The sequence below is a fragment of the Canis aureus genome, chromosome 3 (assembly GCF_053574225.1).
Source record: "Canis aureus isolate CA01 chromosome 3, VMU_Caureus_v.1.0, whole genome shotgun sequence".
Taxonomy (NCBI): Eukaryota; Metazoa; Chordata; class Mammalia; order Carnivora; family Canidae; genus Canis; species Canis aureus.
Genome location: NC_135613.1, coordinates 64,548,078 through 64,569,818, shown reverse-complemented (window position 1 = coordinate 64,569,818; position 21,741 = coordinate 64,548,078). Strand labels below are relative to the sequence as shown.

General features: G+C 41.7%; 1 protein-coding gene across 3 annotated transcripts in view; it reads left to right on the top strand.

Annotated features, from left to right (window-relative positions):
- Positions 1-20,595, top strand: part of SLC35F2 (solute carrier family 35 member F2) — a 49,251-nt gene extending 28,656 nt beyond the window's left edge. For all 3 annotated transcript variants that reach the window (XM_077893328.1, XM_077893329.1, XM_077893330.1), the window contains 7 exons: positions 5,845-6,020; positions 8,552-8,679; positions 12,748-12,907; positions 13,754-13,910; positions 14,437-14,489; positions 15,690-15,844; positions 19,613-20,595. In XM_077893328.1, coding sequence (XP_077749454.1) covers positions 5,845-6,020; positions 8,552-8,679; positions 12,748-12,907; positions 13,754-13,910; positions 14,437-14,489; positions 15,690-15,844; positions 19,613-19,798 — 1,015 coding nt within the window. In that variant the 3' untranslated portion in view covers positions 19,799-20,595. The remainder of the gene's footprint in view (positions 1-5,844; positions 6,021-8,551; positions 8,680-12,747; positions 12,908-13,753; positions 13,911-14,436; positions 14,490-15,689; positions 15,845-19,612) is intronic.
- Positions 20,596-21,741: the final 1,146 nt, after the last annotated feature.

Genomic DNA, 21,741 nt, shown 5'->3' with positions numbered 1-21,741 from the left:
TAGGTGCTATCATAGATGGAGGTGGTACTTTTTTAGGGCACAAAGCGTGAACCTCCTGATCTGCTCTGGGTAGAATAGGGTCTGGGACTGGGAAATACTTGGGCCTTTTAAATTCTGAATCTCGGGCAGCCCAGGTGGCTCAGCGGTTTAGCGCCGCCTTCAGCCCAGGGTGAGATCCTGGGGTCCCGGGATCAAGTCCCACGTCGGGCTCCCTGTATAGAGCCTGCTTCTTCCTCTGCCTGTGTCTCTGCCTCTCTGTGTGTGTCTCTCCTGAATAAATAAATAAAATCTTTAAAAAAACATTCTGAATCTCCCTTTAAAAATTTTTTTATCCCCTCCCGCTTTTTTTAAAAAATGATTTTATTTATTTATTCAGGAGAGACACACACAGAGAGAGAGGCAGACACATAGGCAGAGGGAGAAGCAGGCTCCATGCAGGGAGCCTTACGCAGGACTTGATCCTGGAACCCCGGGATCACAACTCAGGCCAAAGTCAGATGCTCAACCACTGAGCCACTCAGGTGCCCCAAATTCTAAATCCCTTTTGCTTGGCATGTGTTAGGCACCCAACAAACTTTAGTGAATTGAAGACTGAAGAGCTTCTGGGCTGAATACATGAATAAGAGAAGTTAGAAGATAAGGTTTCATTAGCAAGTGTGTGCATGAGTATGTATTTTGGAATGGAAGGGATATTAAGATATGTACTTTTATATTTTCTGGAAGAAGAAAGAGGGGCAATAAAATGCTTTGAAACTCTTTTCTTCTTTCCATCCTTAATAGGAAGTTCTTAAATTCATACTATATTCAAGTGGTAGTAATGTGGCTGGCAGTGGCCACATTCTTTTATCTCCTGCCTGCTTTCCCACCCCTGCCCCCTAAGTAGCGAGGACTCTTGTTTGCTCTGCTTTCCGGTGGCCTGGCTCTCGCAGCGTGCAGCCACCTGAGGAGGCATGTCTTAGAGTTGGACCACATCCTGCCATTGAAGCTCATGGCAGGGGAGTTTCCATCTGAAAAACCGTGACAGGATATGTCCCATGGTTAGGTGCACGTTGCTTCTGGCAGCTTCCCTTAGAAAGGGACAGGTTTTGTTATGGTTTAGAGAGGCCCCCATGTTCAGTTCCAGATTCGAGGGAACTTGGACCTTGTCCAGATGCTTAAATGTGAAGCCATGGTAACAAAAGTTGTGTCCCTGTCCCCAGCTACATACTCAGGATCATGTGAGGAAGGGGATCTAAATGAAGAAATGGTTCCAATTCTCCTGCATTTCATTGTCAACTGGTATCATACTAACACACATTCTCCACATAATCCTCACAACTATCCAGAGAAGAAGTATCATTACCCTCCTGTTACAGATGAGAAAAATGACTGAAGGGCTCCATAATTCACCCACAGTCGTCCAGTGTGGAGGAGGGAAAGGAAGTCAGTGCTCTCAGCTCTTAAAAGACTAAATAGATCAGGTTCAAATTTGCTTAAAGAAAGGGACCTGAGGAAACATCCTGTCCTACCTGGAAGAAAGTCTCAGGAGTACAGAACTTTGGTGCTTCTTCACATGATCCTGAGTATGTAGCTGGGGACAGGGACACAAAATGGATACATGTTCCCATGTTTTGGCTTTGGTTCTCTAACTTCTGTAGACTCCTGGTGCTCTATATAGACCAAGTAGCAAATTTCTTTTGTTTAGCCTAAAATCTAGAATAAGTTTCTCCTTTAGAAAGAAGTGAGCTCAAGGGGAAGAGGTCAGAACCCCTGGATCCATGTTGTTTTATCACGCTGTGATGGGTAGAGCATCCCTAGAAAGGATGCTACCCTTGTGGGAGCAAGTGCTGAACTCTGCTCACCTGGATGAAAATTTCCTTCAGTAGCCTAAAAAAATGTCTTTGCATCTGGCCAGTTACTGATACCATTCTTCCCCTCGAAGGGTGGAGATTCCTTCAGTGCCTTCCTTTTGAAAGTAACATAGTAAACAACATGAAATAATAGAACCTTTTGAAGAGCCATCTAGCAAAGCAAATAAAATCAAAGATGCTTCTGCTAGCCTAAGAGCAACGATTCCACTCTTGGTATTTCTCCAGAGCAAATGATTCCTTTAAACTTCATGAAGCAAATAGGAAGTCATTATATTTGTAGGATGCTCTGAGTAGTCCCTATCAGGCCATCCTGAGTGCTTATAATCAGGCCATCCTGAGGAGATTATATCTTAGCATATCAGCAACCCATTTGTAAAAACCAGAAAAATTCTTAGCTGTGTACATTGGGAGACATAGGCAAGAATATTTGCAGAGGCATTGTTTATAAGAGCGCATGCACACACACACACACACACACACACACACACACACACACATTCAAATACAACCTAAATATCAAGAAGGGAATGGATCAAGTGATGATCATGTAGTAGAAAGGAATGAACCAGAACCAGTGTAGCAACATGGATGACTCTCCCATAATGATCAAAATAGTGAGTTGTAAAAGTAAACATACATATTATGCTGTTCATATAGAATTTTAAAATAGGCAAAACAATACTATTTATTGCTTAGGGATATTTACATAAATATTAAAATATATGGAAATGTATGGCATAAATACCAGGAGAGCTGAGGCGGGGGACAGCAGGAGGAGGATGTGTTGATGTTGCCTCTATTTTATTCTGATAGATACATAAATACATGTTGGCTATACATTATACTTTGTTATATATAAAATCAAAAATTAAAGCTGTGAAAGAGTAGTCCCAGATGAGACTGGCAAAGAGAGACAGGAGTAAGATGATGGGGTGCCCTATAGGCCATTTTAAGGTTTAGTTTTTGTTTAGGCATAGAGGGATCCATAGAAAGGTTTCAGGAAGCGTGGGAGTGGTCACGCTTCGGGACACCTTCGGGACACCGACTCCTGCTACTGAGTGGAGACTGGGTTTGTGGAGAGTGGCACAGCCCACACAGTAGAGTGCTTTCTCCTTAAACTGCCATTTTCTCCTGCTTCCAGAATGTTCTTCCTTCCTTGTTCTTTCCATCATCTCTGGCCATACCTCTTCATCCCCATGTCTAATTCCTCTTCTTTCTCAGGCCCGTTAGTGTTGCCGTTTCCGAGAATTTTTTTTTTTTAACTTCTTTTCATTTTTTAGGTATATATCTTAGTATCATGTATATCCCAACTTCAGTTACCATCTCTTTGCTCTTGATTCTCAAATTTGTTTCTACAACCTAGTCCTTTTTCCCAGCTCTAAACTGCCTACTGGATATTTTTTCTTGACTGTCTCATAATTAAACAAAGTTCAGCATATCTGAGATGGAGTTATTATCTTGTGCAGATGTGCCTTTTTCTGCTGCCCTTTGGCTCTTGGTTAACCATATTGTGAGCTATCCAGTTGCCTGATTTAGAAAACCAGGTATTCAGATCCTCTCTGTCCACTTTCCTCTTTAACTGGTTTTCATGTTAGGCATTAAGGGTAAGGTCTTGGTGCTATGTGCTATGACATATTTAGGGACTCAGGAATGATTACTGACTTGCTGGTCACTTTACTCTGTCCTATTTAGAAGATTTCAGTGATCTCACCACCAGCAAGATAAGATGCGAACTTTAGAGCATTATATCGAAGGCCCTTCTTGATCTGGCTTGTGTGGACTTTTACCATCCTCATCTGCTACCATATTCCTCTCTCACCTCCTTTGCAGTTACAGCAACCCACTTGAAATCCCTGATTGTGCCATATTGCCTTAGGGCTGTGTGCCTCGGTATATGCTGTTCCTTTTGCTTAGAATGCCTTTCCTTGCTGTGTTTGGCGACCTCTTGAAGTTTTGTAAGCTAGCCCATTGTAGCACTTGTCTTGCCCTAATTCCTAGTTTATGTGTCTCTTTATCCCCAGTAGACTCTGAACCTCTGAGGTACAGAGGGTGCCTATTTAGTTTGATTTTTTTTTTTTTTTTTAATTTGAGAGAGGGTGTGTGCACACACAGTGTGAGGGAAGAGCAGAAGGAGAGGGAGAGAATGTTAAACAGGATCCATGCCCAGCACAGAGCCCAACAGGGGGCTCCATCCCATGACCCTGAGATCGTGACTTGAGCTGAATTCAAGTTGGACACTTAACCACCTGAGCCACCCAGGTGCCCCTCAGTTTTTACCTTCATGTCCTGGCATGTGGCAAAGGCTCTACAAGCGTGTTTAGGGTTGACTCACCCAGTGGACTTCCCCTTTCTCTTTCTGTCCCTGTGCTAGGATTGTTTGAGGTCACTTGTAAATTACTGAAGCAACATTCCAGAGGAAAAAAATACATTGTAAACTCTTAGAGACAAAGAGATCCTCTTTGTCTTCTGCATTCTTAGTATTTTCTACTTTGCTTAGAGAATTATTTATATAGAGAGCAATTTAAGCAAAAATTGCAGTGTTCCCATTCCTGATCTCTGATCTTCCAGGAACTATCTTCATAATCTTTTTTCAATTCCTTTTTTGTCAGTCTTCAAGTTTTCACTCATACTGCCTTCTGCTCATCTCCCAGATGTTTAAACTTCCTTGCTCCTTTAATAAGATGATGATGATGATAATAATAATAAATCTGTCTTCAACACTGTTCCTCATTCTTCCATTGGCAGTTAGTTGTGTGTCCAACTTAGGTCACTGGTGTCAGGGTTATGGTATCAAGCCCCGTGGTGGGCTCTGCCCTCAGCACAGTCTGCCTGAAGACGGACTCTCTCCCTCTGCCCCTCCCCACCATGAGCTTGCTCATTGTGCACACGCGCTCTCTCTCTCAAATAAATAAAATATTAAACAAACAAACAAAAAGAAACCCAGAGATCATTTCAACACTTCCCCCAGAGGGTTAATGGGCTGCTAGGTTCTGTGCACTCAGCCCCTGTGGCATCTTTCATATCATCCTCTACTTTTCATCGGCACTGACAAGGCTTTGGTTGGTTGTTAAGATGCCTCTTTTTTTAAATGCCAAAGGCAGAGTCTGGGTTTTTCTCTTTTATGGATCCAAAGTGCCAGCTTCTGGAGCTTGGCAGATTCAGAGGCTTGGCTGCATATTGGAGTCACCCAGGTAGCTTGGAACATCACTGGTGCCTGGGATCCACTGCCAGAGATGATGCAGTTGGTTCTGGTACAGCTGGACATTGGTGTTCAAAATCTCCATTATTCGGGGGTGCCTGGGTGGCTCAGTCGTTTAGCGTCAGACTCTTGATTTCAACTCAGGTCATAATCTTGGGGACGTGGAATCGAGCACTGTGTCCGGCTCCGCACTCAGTGGAGACTCTGCTTGAGATTCTGTCTCTGTTCCTCCACCCAGTCACACTTATGCATGTGTCCTCTCTCACATACATACATACATACATAAATAAATAAATAAATAAATAAATAAATAAATAAATAATAAATGCTTTAAAAAAGTGTCCATGATTCAAAGATGCAGGCTACCTTGAAAGCCATTGCTTCTTAGTTGAAGAAATCAAGTCTCTGGAAGAATGAAAGATGAGAAAATGCTAAATACTTACTGCATAGGAAGAATTTAAAACTAGAGTTAAAGTTGCATTAAAGAAAAATCATACACACACTTCAGATAGTATATGACACAGCTTGGAAATCAAAACAATCTCTATGTGATCAAGAGGGGAATATGTATTTTTCTGGGAATGAAGGGGAAAATCAGAAATGTGAAAGAGTAAAGATACAGTGTCTCAAGATACAAAACTTTAGTTTTTGTGTATATGAAGTAACCAATAAAGTGAAATAAAGAAGCACCTAGAATAATTAGAATATTTCTTTGTGTGGATTGTGTGTGTGTGTGTGTGTGTGTGTGTAAAGAATAACTTGTGAACTATTCTGATTTTCTCCTTTATTTTCTAGGAATATTTTGAAGACAATTGCCCTGGGTCAGATGTTGTCCTTGTGTATATGCGGGACCGCCATCACCAGCCAGTACCTGGCAGAAAAATACAAAGTGAACGCCCCTATGCTTCAGAGCTTTATCAACTATTGCTTGCTGTTTCTATTTTATACAGTGATGCTGGCATTTCAGTCAGGTAGGTCAAATGTGGAAATGACCTTTTCAACAAATTATCTTCATAAAAATGTTTGGCTTCTAGATATTTAGAAAATAAAATGTGAAGTAAAGCCAAAAACAGGAAATTATTTTTTCATAGAAGTTAGTAGAAAAGTATGAATGCTATGAAAATAGTGACTGGACATTTATGTGTAATTCTCTGAAATTGTTGATTAAAACAGGAAGCACCAAACTATTTCAGAAGTTGTCAAAAAAAAAAAAGAAAGGCACTGGGGTGCCTGGCTGGCTCAGCACAGGATTCTTGATCTTAGGGTAGTGAGTTTGAGCCCCATGTTGAATGTAGAGATTACTTTAAAAAAATAAAATTAAAAAATAAAAATACAAAAAAAGTGTAGATGCCATTATGAGTTAGGTTATTGTTTTTCTCCTGTGGTTGATACAGTTAAGAGAAAATACAAAAAAACCCTTAAAAAGAGGCTTACTCTGCAAAATATGTATTTCCAGCCAAGTGGAGAATGTTAAATGGAACGTCAGTTGCATGTGGATCCAGTCTGTGTTGTGAGAGAAACAAAGACAAAGAATTGGCAAGGAATTAACATCTTTAGCACTGGCTTTTTCTTTTTAAGAATTTATCAGTTTTTTTTTTTTCCCAAGTTTTATTTATTTTATTTTTTTATTTTTATTTTTATTTTTTTATTTTTTTTTAAAGATTTTATTTACTTATTCATAGAGGCACAGAGAGAGAATGAGAAGTAGAGACACAGGCAGAAGGAGAAGCAGGCTCCATGCAGAGAGCCTGATGTGGGACTCGATCCAGGGTCTCCAGGATCACGCCCTGGGCTGCAGGCGGTGCTAAACCGCTGCGCCACCGGGGCTGCCCTATTTTAGAGAGAGAAAGTACATGCATACAAGCAGCGGGAGGGGCAGAGGGTGAGAATCTCCAGCAGACTCCCCACTGAGCCTGACATGGGCTCCATCCCACCACCCTGAGATCACCACCTGAGCCGAAATCAGGAGTCAGAGGTTTAACCACCTGAGCCACCCAGACGCCTGGGTGAAATTGTTTTAGAATCATAGAATTATGATTTCTAGCTAGCTAGAAAATGGGAAAAGCTAGATTCTGGCCAATATTATTGTGTCAAGCATCATTTTAATTGTTTAATGCATTTTGGTTATGTGTTACCTCACTGGATCCTCCCAAGGAAGCAGGTAGGTGTGACTATTATCTCCACTTTGCAGATGAGGAAACTGAGGCATGTAGCACCTAGGTGACTGGCTGTGAGTCATATAGGTGGGATGTGGTGGAGCTGGGATCCAGCCCAGACAGCCTGCCTCTGAGCCCCACTGTCCCCACCGCTCTGCACCAGGAGCTACTAGTCCTGGCAGACATCCTTCCCTCAAGGATAGAGCAGGACTCATGAAATAGTCCTTCATGAGAATAAATGATATGAAATTGAATTCAGAAATGTGAAGACGATGGGTATAACCCAAACTGATCGAGAAGGGCAGACCTTCCATTTTCATCACTTTAAGGTCTGTAACAAATGAGTAGTGTTTGCGAATCATATGTAATGTGAACCTGGGTGCATCAGTGGTGTTCCAGTGTCGGGATTGGTGATTGACTTTTGAAAGAAAGTGGAAACCAGTTGTGGGAGGGGGAAAAACATCTTATGGGGAAGGTGTCAAATTTGACAAGAGCTTCGGGAGTTGGAAGTAGAATTGGACACATGGTTGATAGCTTTGGACTTTGCTCCTCTGTAAGCATTGGCCTTAGGAGAAAGTCAGTGTGACTCATAAATATATCGGTGAGGTCTCCCCAAAGGGATGGTTGGTGGGTACCTGCCATGCCATATTGTGTTGAGGAAGACTAACTTTGTATTTTCAGATGTTCCTGCTAATTGGGCTTTAATGATAATTATTTGATTATGATTCCCACTTGTAGGTTATTATTATTATTATTTTTTACCATAAAGCCTTCTCATATCTGTGCTAACTATATAGCTCCTGCCTACTAGATTCTCAAAAGGAGTGAATTGCTGTTAAACTTGAATAAAGTAGAATTTGGGAGATAAAAGGTGTTTCTTCAAGGGTCCCACCAAGTCTTTTTTTTTCCAAACCCATCACTGACTTAATTTTCTCTTGAAAGCACATCTCTTCCAAAAGAATGACCATGTATAGAGGTTAAATAACCAATGAATTCATAAGAAAACATGAGATTTTTTTTTTAGAATAATCTGTGCTTGTCAGAAATGACAGCATCCAAACCCATACCTGGATATTATATTTCTGTTACAGTAGGAAAGGAAATCTAATCACTTTTGTCCTATTTACTTTGTCTCTGGTGTTTTCTTTAAACACTTGATCTATGCTGACAGCTTGGGTCTCAGAAAAAAATGCTATTGTAGGCATTTTGGTTATAAGTAATGGAAATTAGGAGTGGCCGCATTCAAAATACATAGTAAACCCTTGCTTTGACTCTTCAATCTCTAAATTAACCTACCTAGCATCATTTTCAAGTCACATGTCCCAACCCAAGTTTCTTTAATCCAGGTGGTGATAACCTTTTGTGCATCTTGAAGAGAAAATGGTGGAAATATATCCTGCTTGGACTAGCGGACGTGGAAGCTAATTACCTGATCGTCAGGGCATACCAGTACACGACTCTCACCAGCGTCCAGGTAAGGCGGCATCCTCTGACCAGTGTGGGTTTTCCAGGTTCAAGAAAAGAATCTGAACCCATATGTGCTAACCGAATTTTATTGAAAACCTGTTCCTTGCAGAAAACCTAAACATAGGTGGATACTATCTGTTTCTTCATGGAGCATATGTGCTAATGAGTAAAACTTCCTGGAATTAGTGAAAATGTATACAAGTTAATAGGTTCCCAAACTGCCAATGCTGTTGCAGAAGAGAACAGCTTCTACCAAAATAAGCATAAATATTTAGTTGGCAATTGATGCTATGATGTTGACAAGAGTTCTTTTTTAAGTTTGCCTAAAGATGGCATATCAAGGGAATATACTTTTGTGCTACAGACCAGTAGGAAGTTTTCTAGGAAAGTAGATATTCAGTACAAAGGAACCATTGAGATCACTGGAAGGAAACTTGTAGATATCTGGGATAGAGATTAAGCATCTTGGGTAGCCAGAGGTAAAACTGGTATCCCTGTTCCTTTTTTAGGTTTATTCTGGCTGGATTGAAAGAAAAATGTTCCTGCAGAGCAGAACTTTTTAATTCAATGTTGAGAAGACTGATTCAGTTGTCTTAATATTAGCAGACTCTGAGCTGTATCATGACACTGACTCACCACTGCTAACAATGAAATGGTTTAAGAAGGGAGGTGAAGGTGAGAGACTCTGATACCAGGTTTAGTCTTCACAGTATAGTAAATCTGCAACTTTTGGGTGCATCAGTTTTCTCACTAGGAAGCAGAGATGTCCTTATTTCATCTCTGGAAAAATTGTAGTATAATGAGACTTATTTGACTTGGAAGACATAAGGATTGATGAAAATTCAGTACTGTCCCAACATGAATATACATTAAATGCTACTGTTATTGGAAATGCATCATATTAAATATTTCCTCTTCTGTAACCTGGTACTATTTTTTTTTAAGGTTTTATTTATTTATTCATGAGACACACACACACACACACACACACACACACACACAGAGGCAGAGACACAGGCAGAGAGAGAAGCAGGCTTCATGCAGAGAGCCTGATATGGGACTCAATCCCAGGACCCCAGGATCATGCTTTGGGCTGAAGGCAGATGCTCAACTATTGAGCCACGCAGGCGTCCCAACCTTGTGCTGACTTGTGCTAAGCATTGTCTTCATCAGACCTTTTGGTTTGGGGAATTATGCGTTCAGACAGATATCAACAGGAGGCACGCAGACAACCCAGCATTCATAAAAATTAAAGCCAGAAGTTATCTAAAGGATGAAGTTAATCACAAATAGGATTACGTGTGCTTTTAATTATGGGTACTAAGCATATATGTATGTAGACGATGGCATTGTTCTAGTCACATCTACCCTCCTAATCTCATATGCAATTTAATTGCTTGATTATAATTCCCAGAAACTTTGGTTGCTTGATGACCAATGATTGTCAGTTTTGAATTGGTACAAGGTCTAAACATAGCTAAGCAAAAACACTTACAGTTGGTCTTTGTGACTGAAGTCCATGCCTTATTATTGAAAACAATTTCTTTGGGCATCTGGGTGGCTCAGTCAGTTAAGCATCTGCCTTCAGCTCAGGTCATGATCCCAGGGTTCTGGAATCAAGCCCCACATCATGCTCTCTGCTCAGCGGGGAGTCTGCTTCTCTCCTGACCCCTCCCCCCTGCTTGTAATCTCTCTCATGCTCTCTCTCTCAAATAAATAAAATCTTTAAAAAAAAAAGAAAAAAAAACAATTTCTTTCATTCTAGCCTCTTAGAAGAACCTAAGCATTTGGTTGTCAAAAGTTAGGTGCTTTTGATCCTCGCAAGGAGTATATTATAAAAAGGGCATCTAAGAGCTAATGCTCCCTGCTGCAGTGGGTGGTGACTGTCACTGGGATTCCTTAAGCTGATTCTCTGTTTGGGTAAATCTGCGGGGCAGGTGGAAGCTTGCCTCAGGGGGTCTCTGAACCTCCTCCTTAAGGATTCCTTCAGAGATTCTGTAATTGCAGCCACTGATGAAGTTCATGACATGGCCATTGGCACTGCGTGGACTAGGGCTCCCACTTGACGGCCACTTCTGCTCATTCCCCACCCACAGCCAGCTTCTCCTCCATTGCATTTCTCTGGTCTTTCTAGAACACAATATTTTTTGAAGCCCTGTCCTCCATTCTCTAAGGCTTAATTCAATCTCACTTTCTCCTCTGTGCACTATCTCTAATAAAGTATTTCTAACAAAGTCTAACTCATTTTGTATGTATGCCTCCCCTACCCGAGGGTCTTAGTACCTTGCCTACTGTGGCTGAACAATAATTTTTAAAGATTAAATTAAGTAGGGAGGCTCTTGGGGCTGAAAGCATCAAAGAGAAGACATCCATCACCAATAGTACAGGTGAAAAGGGGAATCGATATAGATAGATGGCTGAGTATACTGGATATCAGATGAAAAGTTGTGGAACTTTATGGTAGGAAGGGACCTGGGGGATCATTTGTCTGATCTCTTCATTTCATACTGTCACGCCAAGGGACTCAGAGTGCACACAGCTGGTCAATGGCAGGATGACACAGGCGGCTCCCTTATATGGCCACCTACTGCCCACCAAAAATTGTTAAAAATAGAACAAAAAAATTTTTTTAGAGATTTTATTGATTTATTTGGCAGAGAAAATGATTTATTTGGGGAGCAGGAGAGGGAGAAGCAGACTCCCCACTGAACAGGGAGCCCAATGCAGGACTTGATCCCAGGACCCTGAGATCATAACTTGAGCCGAAGGCAGATGCTTCCACCCACGGAGACTCCCAGCCGCCCCCCAAAATAGAACAAATTTAAGTTTGATTTTAAGACACAATTTAAGGGTAGGGAATCTCCTGTGAGAGTTTTGAGAGTGACCTTTTTTTACTTTTTATATTTAACGACTTTGTTAAGTCATTATGGCTGGATTCTGCTGGTGTCTTCAGGGACAGACTGTTATCATTTGCATCGTTTTATGGTTTGTTATTCAGGCAGGCTCAGTAAACCACTTAGGGGATTAGAGTTCTGCCTCTGGAATAAATAAGGAGGCAAGGTGCCCGGCCTCCAACAATGGCATTGCTTGAAAGGCAATCAGTCAGCAGCTGTGGACGGGATCAAACAGGCTGCTGGAGATTTAGGGCCTGCCCTGTCCAAAACTAGACAGATACAGAGGGAGTCAGAGACAAGGTTAAAAAAAGAACAGCAGGAGATATAAAACGGGTTCAGGAATGTTGTTAGTATGCGGAATATATTTTATCCTTGATTTCACTTCACAAAATCTGTGAATTCAAGAATGGAGTGAATATAATCTCCATTTTCCCTTTATCTTACAAGTGATTTTGAATTCATTGTGATTTTGGCACTGCCTTTTAGGCTGGCAGTATCAGAGGTATAGCAAGTATTTTCTGGACCCACAAACAACAGGTGATGGAGGAATGAATATACGTTGAAGATGTACAAGAGGATTTGCTGTGAGCTAGGGTGGGGTTGGACACTTTGTCCAGGGAGACGGCGTCTTTAGCCTTTCTGACGATCACCTGTATTTCTTAGTGGCACTCAGCCCAACTACAATTAAGTATCTGCTTGCTTGACTATTTAGTCTGTCTGTCTAGCCTTTTGCATGCTCCTGAGGACTGGGCTGTGTCCCTCCTGTTTTCTACACTCCAGCTCTTCTCTTCATGTGTCCCACATGTGAGATGCGAAAGTATTCGTTGAGTGAGTGAGCTGGTGCAGGAGGGAAGGCAGGTCAGCCTCCTGGGCCTAAGGATGAATGCACAGCACAGGCTGTCAGGCAGGATTCCTGGGGTCCTCAGCTGGTTCTCCCACTTCTTCCAAATCTATAGGATTTGAGGGCAGCTCATTTCACCTGTCTGTGCCTTTGTTTCCCTCATGTGTAAAAATGGGTATTGTGATTTCAATCTGACAGGGTTGTGAAGATTCAAAGAGTTAATCCAGGTAAATCACTGAATGAAATATCCAGAGCTGGCAGTAATCAGTGCTAATTATTATTTACCCATCTTTTAGCCAAGGACGGATGCCTGAAGCTGTTTGTTTTTCCTTCCCTGCAGCTTTTGGACTGCTTTGGGATTCCTGTGTTGATGGCTCTCTCATGGTTTATCCTTTATGCAAGATACAGAGTGATCCACTTCATCGCTGTGGCTGTTTGTCTGTTGGGTGTGGGGACGATGGTTGGTGCAGACATACTAGCAGGGAGGGAAGACAACTCAGGTGAGGCTGTGGTACTCATTTCCCGTTCAGTTCACAGAAAAAAGTTTTACTCATGTTTTTACTTTTCTGTTGAAAAGATATATGGCAAAAGACAGAAAACATGTCCTGGTTAGACTGTCTTTTAAGTTTTACTTTCAGATTTACTTGCTTCTGCTATGGAAACCTCTTCCACAAAGCACACTTCATGTTCCTCCTCACCCATGGTCCTTGCTCATTTTTGTCACACTAAATAGTTTTGTTTTGTCTCATGAGAGAGAAGTGTCTTTAAATATTTGCAATAGTCTTCTTTTGGTCCATACATTTAGATTAGCTACTGGAAAACCTACTGTAGGTTCTTGGGTTTTTATCAAAAGGAAACTTGGTATGACTTCTTTTCCAGTCGCTCTGTGCGTGAACACTTGGACATTCTTTGGGTCAAAGTTCAGGCAATTGATGGTATAAAATCTAAAAACAGTCTTTGAGTTCATAGTGAAGGGAGTGACTTCACTGTGTCCTTTGAAGGACAATTCCCTTGACCACCTCACTTCCTTCTCTGTAGTTTTTAGTGAATTCCCTTCCATAAATTCCATTAGTTTCTATGTCATAGAATCGTTTCCTTACATTATCGTATGTACTCCATCTTCCAGTCTCATTGTCTCCTAAGGGGTCAAAACATGAAACATCACAGCAGGATTGTGCCAGGAAGTGAGAGGAGGAGTTAGAGTCCTTAAATGTCCAGAAACCAGGGTTTCTCCTTCTGTAAAATCTTATTTAAATGAATGCTAACCAGATGAACTCCCAGAAACAAGCTAGAGCAGATCCCCTACAGTGATACCTTCTACCTTTCTGTGTCTTATCTTCCTGTAGGTAGTGATGTACTGATTGGTGACATCTTGGTCCTTCTTGGAGCATCCCTCTATGCTGTTTCCAACGTGTGTGAAGAATATGTTGTGAAGAAGCTGAGCAGACAGGAGTTTTTAGGGATGGTGGGCTTATTTGGGACACTCATCAGTGGCATACAGCTGTAAGAGTCTAAAATCTCCTTTAAAAACCAAAATAAGCACATATATGGTACATGATTACTTTCCAGCTACTAATATTCATTGTTGATTTGGCCCCCATTCCCATTTGAAATCAGTAACGTGTAACCAGCTGTTAGAAGATTCTCGAAATAGCAAGGATTTTGCCTCATTTTCTCATGTGTGTGCAATGCTTAGGATTTCTGCTTACAGTGTGGTAGAGGCATTACCAGTACAGACTTTATTTTTCAATTATTTCCAGAAAATAGTAGCTCCCTATTCAAATGGAAAACATAATGCCATGCTGGCTGCTATTGGAAAAGTGCTTTGAAGGGTGTCAAGCATGTTTGTGGGCTCCTTTGTTTTTATTCTTTGTCACTTATATTAAAGATATTTATTTTTATACCCTAAGAAAAATTTAAAAGTCAACATAACTCCTCACCTTAGCTGAAGGATAGCAAATAAAATGCTTATAAACTAGTGAAAATGAGTATTTGGATCTCTCGTTGACTTCTTGTTTTAATCTTATAGATTGATCGTGGAATATAAGGATATTGCCAGCATTCAGTGGGACTGGAAAATTGGTACGTACATAAATGATCATCTTTTTTTTTTTTTTTTGGTCAGTATCCTTTCCTCCAAGTGACAAAAACATACGTTGAGAAATAAATACTTCATTTAAGTAATATTTAACCTTTACGTAAAATCACAGAGTAATTCGATACACAGAGAACTCCAGGGGTTTACAGTGAGTTTTCTCTGAAAATGAACCTCCACAGGAGTTAATTCTTAATCTTTACCTTCAGGAATAGCTTTTCTTTACTAGGAATTCTGAACAAGGCTGACCTTTGGTCACACCGACTTTCAATTAGATCTGCATGGCAAGTCTTCAAACTTCGTGTGCAGCTTGTCTGCTTGATGTAATCTGTGAAACATTAACCCAAATAATGTGATGGCGTGTCATCACCCACCACCTTCCATTATGACTCTCGCCTCATATTCCTGGGCATCTGCACAAATAAATAATGTAGAAAACAGTGGTGGAACAGTTAGGAAAGACTCGAGCCACTTAATGGTGGGTGGAAAGAAGTTAAAAATAGTCTGTAAAATGTCATTGAAGTTCATATGCTGTGCTTGGATAATTTAATTCAATTAAGTAACTTTGGATTGCCAGAGTGTGTGAGAGTGTGAGTGGGGTGGGGGTGTTGAATATGGGGGTGGAGTTGAAAGAGTGGTTGTGGACCTAAATAGCAAGGCCCCTCTGTGATGAGCTGGGTCCTGAAGAGGGTGGTTACACTGTGCTTTCTGGAAGTGCTCAGTTTAATGAGATGAACAAAAGATAATGGATCTAACAGCCAGCTGCCTTGGATGAATAAAATTACTTTATTCTGAATCAGGTTACACAAATCATGTCCAACCAGTGAACCAGATAAAAGCACACGAGAGATACTGGGTGATTTTTCTTAGTGATCCTGGTTTCAGGATCACTGGTTGGCCTTTTATCCCGGCGTCCCGCTGCCTGGGGTGGGTGGATGAAGTGGCAGCCAGAGCTGTTAGTAACGCCATGAGCAAGTCCATGGCCTTCACCATCTAACACCCTGTTGCAATTTTGAAGTCCTTCCTCTGTGTCATATCTGGTTATTATTATTTTTTTTCCCCAAGCACTTTCTGTGTCTCATGTGCAATGCTGAGCGTTAACAAAGTGGCTTTGTATATGGTGTGTTAAAGGATCAGGGAATTTCTCCCGTAATTTTAAGTAAGTACTCCACTTTTTTTCCCCATAGCCCTGCTGTTTGTGGCGTTTGCCCTCTGTATGTTTTGCCTATACAGCTTCATGCCACTAGTGATTAAAGTCACTAGTGCCACTTCTGTCAACTTGGGCATCCTGACAGCCGACCTCTACAGTCTTTTCTTTGGACTCTTTCTGTTTGGCTACAAGGTAAGCAAATTGAACATGTTCAAAGAGGAACACTTGCTTGGTCTAAAAGAAGTAATAGGTGTCTTTAATATTTTAGATCCAAAAATAAAACCTATCTTGCTGGCAAGAATTTCATTGGACAGTCCACACTCCAGGCAGATAGCATCTTATTAGTGTTATAAGAGTTTTGATGTTACTTCTGAAGGGGGTCTTGGGTACCCTCAAGGTCTGGGGAGCACACTTTCAGAACTGCTACACTGGAGTCTTTCTTTAGTATACCTTCAGTGAATGCTTGTTGACCAGCTTGGAACAAATAAGTTAGAATATTGACTGTTGCTTGATACATTTCTTTGTCCTTGTAAAAATTTTGTATCCAGGCAGAAATTGTTTGGCACTGATTTACACTATTCCCAGGAACTGGCCATGAGCTCACAATGCCTAGTTCAGTGAGTTCTCAGAAATTTTTGCTTAACAAGCATAGACCATTTTGCCTTGCAAGGTTACAGAAACTGGGTGTTATCTTTACAAACTTGCTGGTTAAGGTATTCCTGAACTAAGACCGGAGGAGTATTTATAGCTTTTTAGTAGCATCATTAAAAAGTAACAGATGCAGAGAATCAGAGAAATGATCTGACAGGCCCAGATTTTTCTCTTTTTGAATGAGAACAATTGCTGAGGGCTGCAAAGTGAGCCTTAGAAGTGAGCTGTGGTGCTGTGCTCGCATTTCAGGTGGCCGCCACTAGGGGATGATGGTGTTTCTACTCTACGGTGAAGCTTAGTGGTGATGGGTTATCTATGGGACATACGGCCCCACTCACCTGCGCTTTTTTCTTTTTAAACCCAGTATATTGATTTAGCTTTAGTAGTTTAACTTCTTCTAAGTAAAATAGTATCCAGGTGGGAAGGAGGAAGTAAGGTTACAGAAATAAAAGCTTTGAAGGGAAAGTATACCTGCCACTACCTATTGTCAGCTCCCTTCTGTAGATATTTGCTCTTTCGCTGCTCTTAATGTTTTTTTTTTTTTTTTAATATTTTATTTATTTATTCGTACGAGAGAGAGACAGGCAGAGGGAGAAGCAGGCTCCATGCAGGGAGCCTGACGTGGGACCCGATCCCGGGTCTCCAGGATCACACCCTTGGCTGAAGGCAGCGCTAAACCGCTGAGCCACTGGGGCTGCCCATCACTGCTCTTAATGTTAACATGCAAAAGCCTTTTTGTGTGTCATTTTTTTGACTGTGTAACTTTAAACTGTTATTCTCAAAATTAGAGCATGCAAACTTTCAGTTCTTTCTCAGTTCTTTTGCCTTACGTATTTTTGTCCCTGCATGTCTAGCAGCTCACTCTTAGATCAGATTTGATTGTTTTTGTTCAAAGGCCATTTCAAGACTTGTAGACCAAAGGGGAAGTCTTGTGTGATCTTTAGAGTAAATTACAGAGGTGGAAAACCATTCAGAGCTTAAAGAAGAGACCTGGCATTTTAGAAACAGTTTTTAAAGACAAAATTATAAGCCCAATATACTACCAGTTCTTAAAATTGTAGTATCTACAATAACTTTGGCTCTGATTTTTTATTTTATTTTTTTATTTTTATTTATTTATTTGTTTATTTATTTCATGAGAGACACACACAGAGAGAGGCAGAGACACAGGCAGAGGCAGAAGCAGGCTCCCTGCAGGGAGCCCGAAGCAGGACTCGATCCCAGGACTCCAGGATCACACCTTGAGCCAAAAGCAGATGCTCGACCGCTGAGCCACCCAGGTGTCTCCTGGCTCTGTTTTTTTTTAAATGGATGGATGAAAAAGAAGTTTAAGAATTTCCATACTCCTCAGTGTCAGACTCTGCCTCCTCTGAAATTGATCTTGAAACAATACTGACCAAAGTAGCAACAAGAAACTTCCTGTATAAATCCAGACACAGGGACGCCTGGGTGGCTCAGCAGTTGAGGAGAGGGCTGTGGCTTTGGAGAGGGCTGTGGCTGTCCCATTCCTTAAAAAGCTGTAGAGTCTTACGGTTAAGAAATAATTGAGCATCTTTAAAAAAACTAACGTGGGGAAGCCAGTGATGACTCACAGAAGCTCAGAGCTGAAGATGACCAGCACTGTACTTAATATTCATTTCAAAACCCTATTTAGTTCCTCCTAATTTGGGGACAGTATCTGTTTTTTTTCTTCTTTTTCTCTTCCTCTCCTCTCCTTTTCCAATCTGTTGTGTTTTCCTACTGTTTTTCTTTGTCATCCCTTTATTAGAATTCCTTTTAGGCATTAGAACTCTTTGGGGGCATACTATGAAATATTTATTTAAAAATATCTTATTGGCTTGACCAAAAATAGTGTGCTCTATTCTTTTTTTTTTAAGATTTTATTTATTTGAGAGAGAGCATGAGGAGTGGGGAGGACACAGGGAGAGGGAGAAGCAGACTCCCCCTTCTGAGTGGGGCACCCAACGCAGGGCTTGATCCCATAATCTTGAGATCACGACCTGAGCAGAAGTCAACCGACTGAACCACTCAGGTGCCCCAGTATATGCTCCGTTCTTAACTTTAAAATCAGATTAGCAAGACCATTCATAAATTTGAGTTTACTGTTTCAAGGAAAAGAAATGATCCTAGGCATTTAATTATACATTATTTTCCTTAACTTTTACTACATCATCCTTGGTCAGTCTTTAGCTTTTCTCTTTCTGTGTTTTATCTTTCATGCTGTTGAAAACAAATATTAATTTCCTTAATACTTGAACTTTTGTATGGATCCTCAGTTCAAATCAGAGCAAATAGAGTGTATAATATTTATTTGAACTTTGGGCATATGTCAGAATGCCATTTTCAGTATAATACACAATGAATTGATGTTTTGTCTTCACTGCATTTTGCCCTGTATGGTTGTTTTCCTGAAAAGGGGGTGGGTTGGAGAAGGTCACCAGGAACTCCTGTCTGTCCTTGTGGTGTGTCTGTCAGAATGGGCTCTTGCTGCAGCCAGAGCTGCTGGGAGCAGAGAGTGTAGGAGATTCCTCCCACAGGGCATCGTTCCCTGTGGTCTTCTGGCCTGTACCCTCTCTGGGTTTGAGACTTTTCTGAAAAACGATGTCTCATGAGCTCTAAAAACCTGCATCTACCCAGTCCACCTTAAATTTGATTGTGTAGGGATGCCTGGGTGGCTCAGTGGTTTGGCGCCTGCCTTCAGCCCAGGGTGTGATCCTAGAGTCTCGGGATCGAGTTCCACATGGGGCTCCCTGTGTGGAGCCTGCTTCTCCCTCTGCCTGTGTCTCTGCCTCTCTCTCTCAAAAAATTGTGTAACACTGGTCTCCTGAAAGATAATTTATTAAACTTTAACAACATGGATTTTATGGCATAGCACACATGAAGGGTTGTTGGGGACTTGTCACCTCTGTACATCCACATTTTATCTTAGGTGTTTCTCTGTTTCATACCAGTACTTCATATGCGGTACTTTGGGTCTGAAATTGGCTCTGTCATGGTATCCATGCTGACCTTTGATTCTCTCCCCTAAGTGGGACTGGTTGCAAGGTGAAAGTACAGTTGGACTATCACAGAGAAAGGCAGAAGTTCCATTTCCTAGAGATCCAAGGATCCACTTGGCTGATGTGGCAGGTGATGTTGTCCAAAACCATGCATTGACCAGTATACACACGGGAGGGCTTGGGGCAACTTTCTCCTTAGGCAGCTTTCAGAAAAAAGATGATGAGAAGGGAATCCTTAAAGCAGAGTTGGCAAAGGCAGCAGCAACCGTGTTTATCAGAGACTGTGATCCATAGTCTGTTCTTCTCCTAGTTTTCCGGGCTCTACATCCTGTCCTTCACCATCATCATGTTGGGGTTCATTCTGTACTGCTCCACCCCGACACGCACAGCTGAGCCTGCAGAGAGCAGCGTGCCGCCCATCACCAGCATCGGGATCGACAACCTAGGACTAAAGCTTGAGGAGACCCTGCAAGAGATACATTCTGCCGCCTTGTAGCTGGAGAAGGAGATGCCCTCCCAGGTTTCCCCGGGAAATGGGGGGCTATCACTGGAGGCAGGCTGAGCCTGCTAACCCGGAGGGGACGCTTGGAAAATTACTACCTGGGGAACGAGCACTGCAACACTGGATTGCATCCAGGGGTTAGATTTTACAAAGGAATACAAATAATGTATCAAAAGTAGAAAGATGAAAATAGAGCAGAAGGCAAGATGGCTAGGATTGCGTTTCTGTGGGTTTGAGGATCCATCCCTGCTAGCGTCAGGGAAATGGGGTGCCCCACACGGTGGGGCATGATCCAGCCTTGAGACAGAGCCGGGAGCAGGTTGTCCACTGGGCTGACCAGTCGGGATTGGGCAGTCCAGGGTGGTCGTGGAGTAGCTTTCCACCGTTGGAGGCTTTTGGCTTTTGTCTTGCTGAGGTAGTCCTTGTCCACAAGCCTTGTGGCCTTTATGCCACATCAAGTCTGCTGATTGATTGCATATGGCAGCAAAATGGGTGGAGTAGCACTTGAGAAATCCTGAGAAACAAGTGTACCATAGAAGCTAGAAAGAGGGTGGTGCAGAAAACCTAGGGACCCTCTCTGCATTGTTCTCTATACTACTTCTCACCAAATATTTATAATGTGCCATGAGATTTTTATGATACTTCTTCAATACAAAGTGCAAGCATGTAGCATCATTATATCAACTACCACTCTGCCACTTTACAAAAACTCTGTATGTAAACTTTTTTTAATGTAATAAAGAAATCGAGAGTAAGTGTTCATGTTATTAAAAATTTTTGATTTCATGGAAGTACAGTCATTGTGTGGTTTCTTTGACTAACCAGTTCCCCTTCTGGATTTTCAATGACTTAATAATATATTAGGATTTCTTCATAGGCAACTTTTCAGAATCATGTCTTCTGTAAGGTAATGCAGACCCATCCCGGGTTAAGTTGGGATGGAGGGGATTTCAGAGCGAGCCCACAATCTTTAGCTGGAATAAACTTTTTATTTATTTTTAATTTTTAAAGCTTTTTAAAAAATATTTTGTTTATATGAAAGGGCACAAGCAGGGGGATTGGCCGGCAGAGGGAGAAGCAGGCTCCCTACTGAGCAGAGAGTTTGACATGGGGCCCATCCCAGGACCCTGGGATCATGGCCTGAGTGGAAGGCAGACGCTTGACTGACAGCCACCCAGGCACCCCCTTGGGCATTTATTAAATGAACTTTGTCTTTGGTCAAAGTTAAAAACATTTAAGGGAAGACCTCAAGTAAGGCCTTTTGTGCAGGCATATACAGGCAGTATTATCCTGCCCTGCTCTACTGTTTCTCGAACCTGAGCATCCTAAATTAACACTTAGAATTCAGTGTTCCAGAGAAGCAATGCTGTGAATGACAGTCGGCAATTAATAGTACTGCAAAGCTGTGCATCCTGGTTTAAATAAGTTTGTAAAGACTGAGAGTTTCACCAGTCTCTATAATACCACTTTCATGGAAAATGTGCTTTCAAACATCTGGCTCACCTACAAGCTTTTGAAACATAACACATTCTTAAGCTGAGAACCTCTCCTAAATTCTTTTCCAGCCTATTAGGACAATATTGATTTTTCAATATGTTCTTGTAGATATTCATGCCATTAAAAAAAAAAAAAAGCCCCTGTTGAATAGTATAATAGGGCTGCTGGATTGTTCCCTCATGTTGTATAGAGGTAATAAATTGTGCATTTGGCCTGTGGTCATGCCGGAAGAAGAGTGCTGGGGTCGTTTCACTGCGCTTTGAAGGTAGGTTCTCCCGTGGACAGACGGCGACCCGACCCCCGTCTCACCTTCCCGGGCCCCGCCCCCCACGTGTTCTCCACGGCTTGTCCAGCAGGTGGCGCTTTAACAGGTGGAACAAGACCTGTGACCTGAACCGTCCTCTTTCATCTTCGCCTCCGCAATGCCCCATTAAATCAGC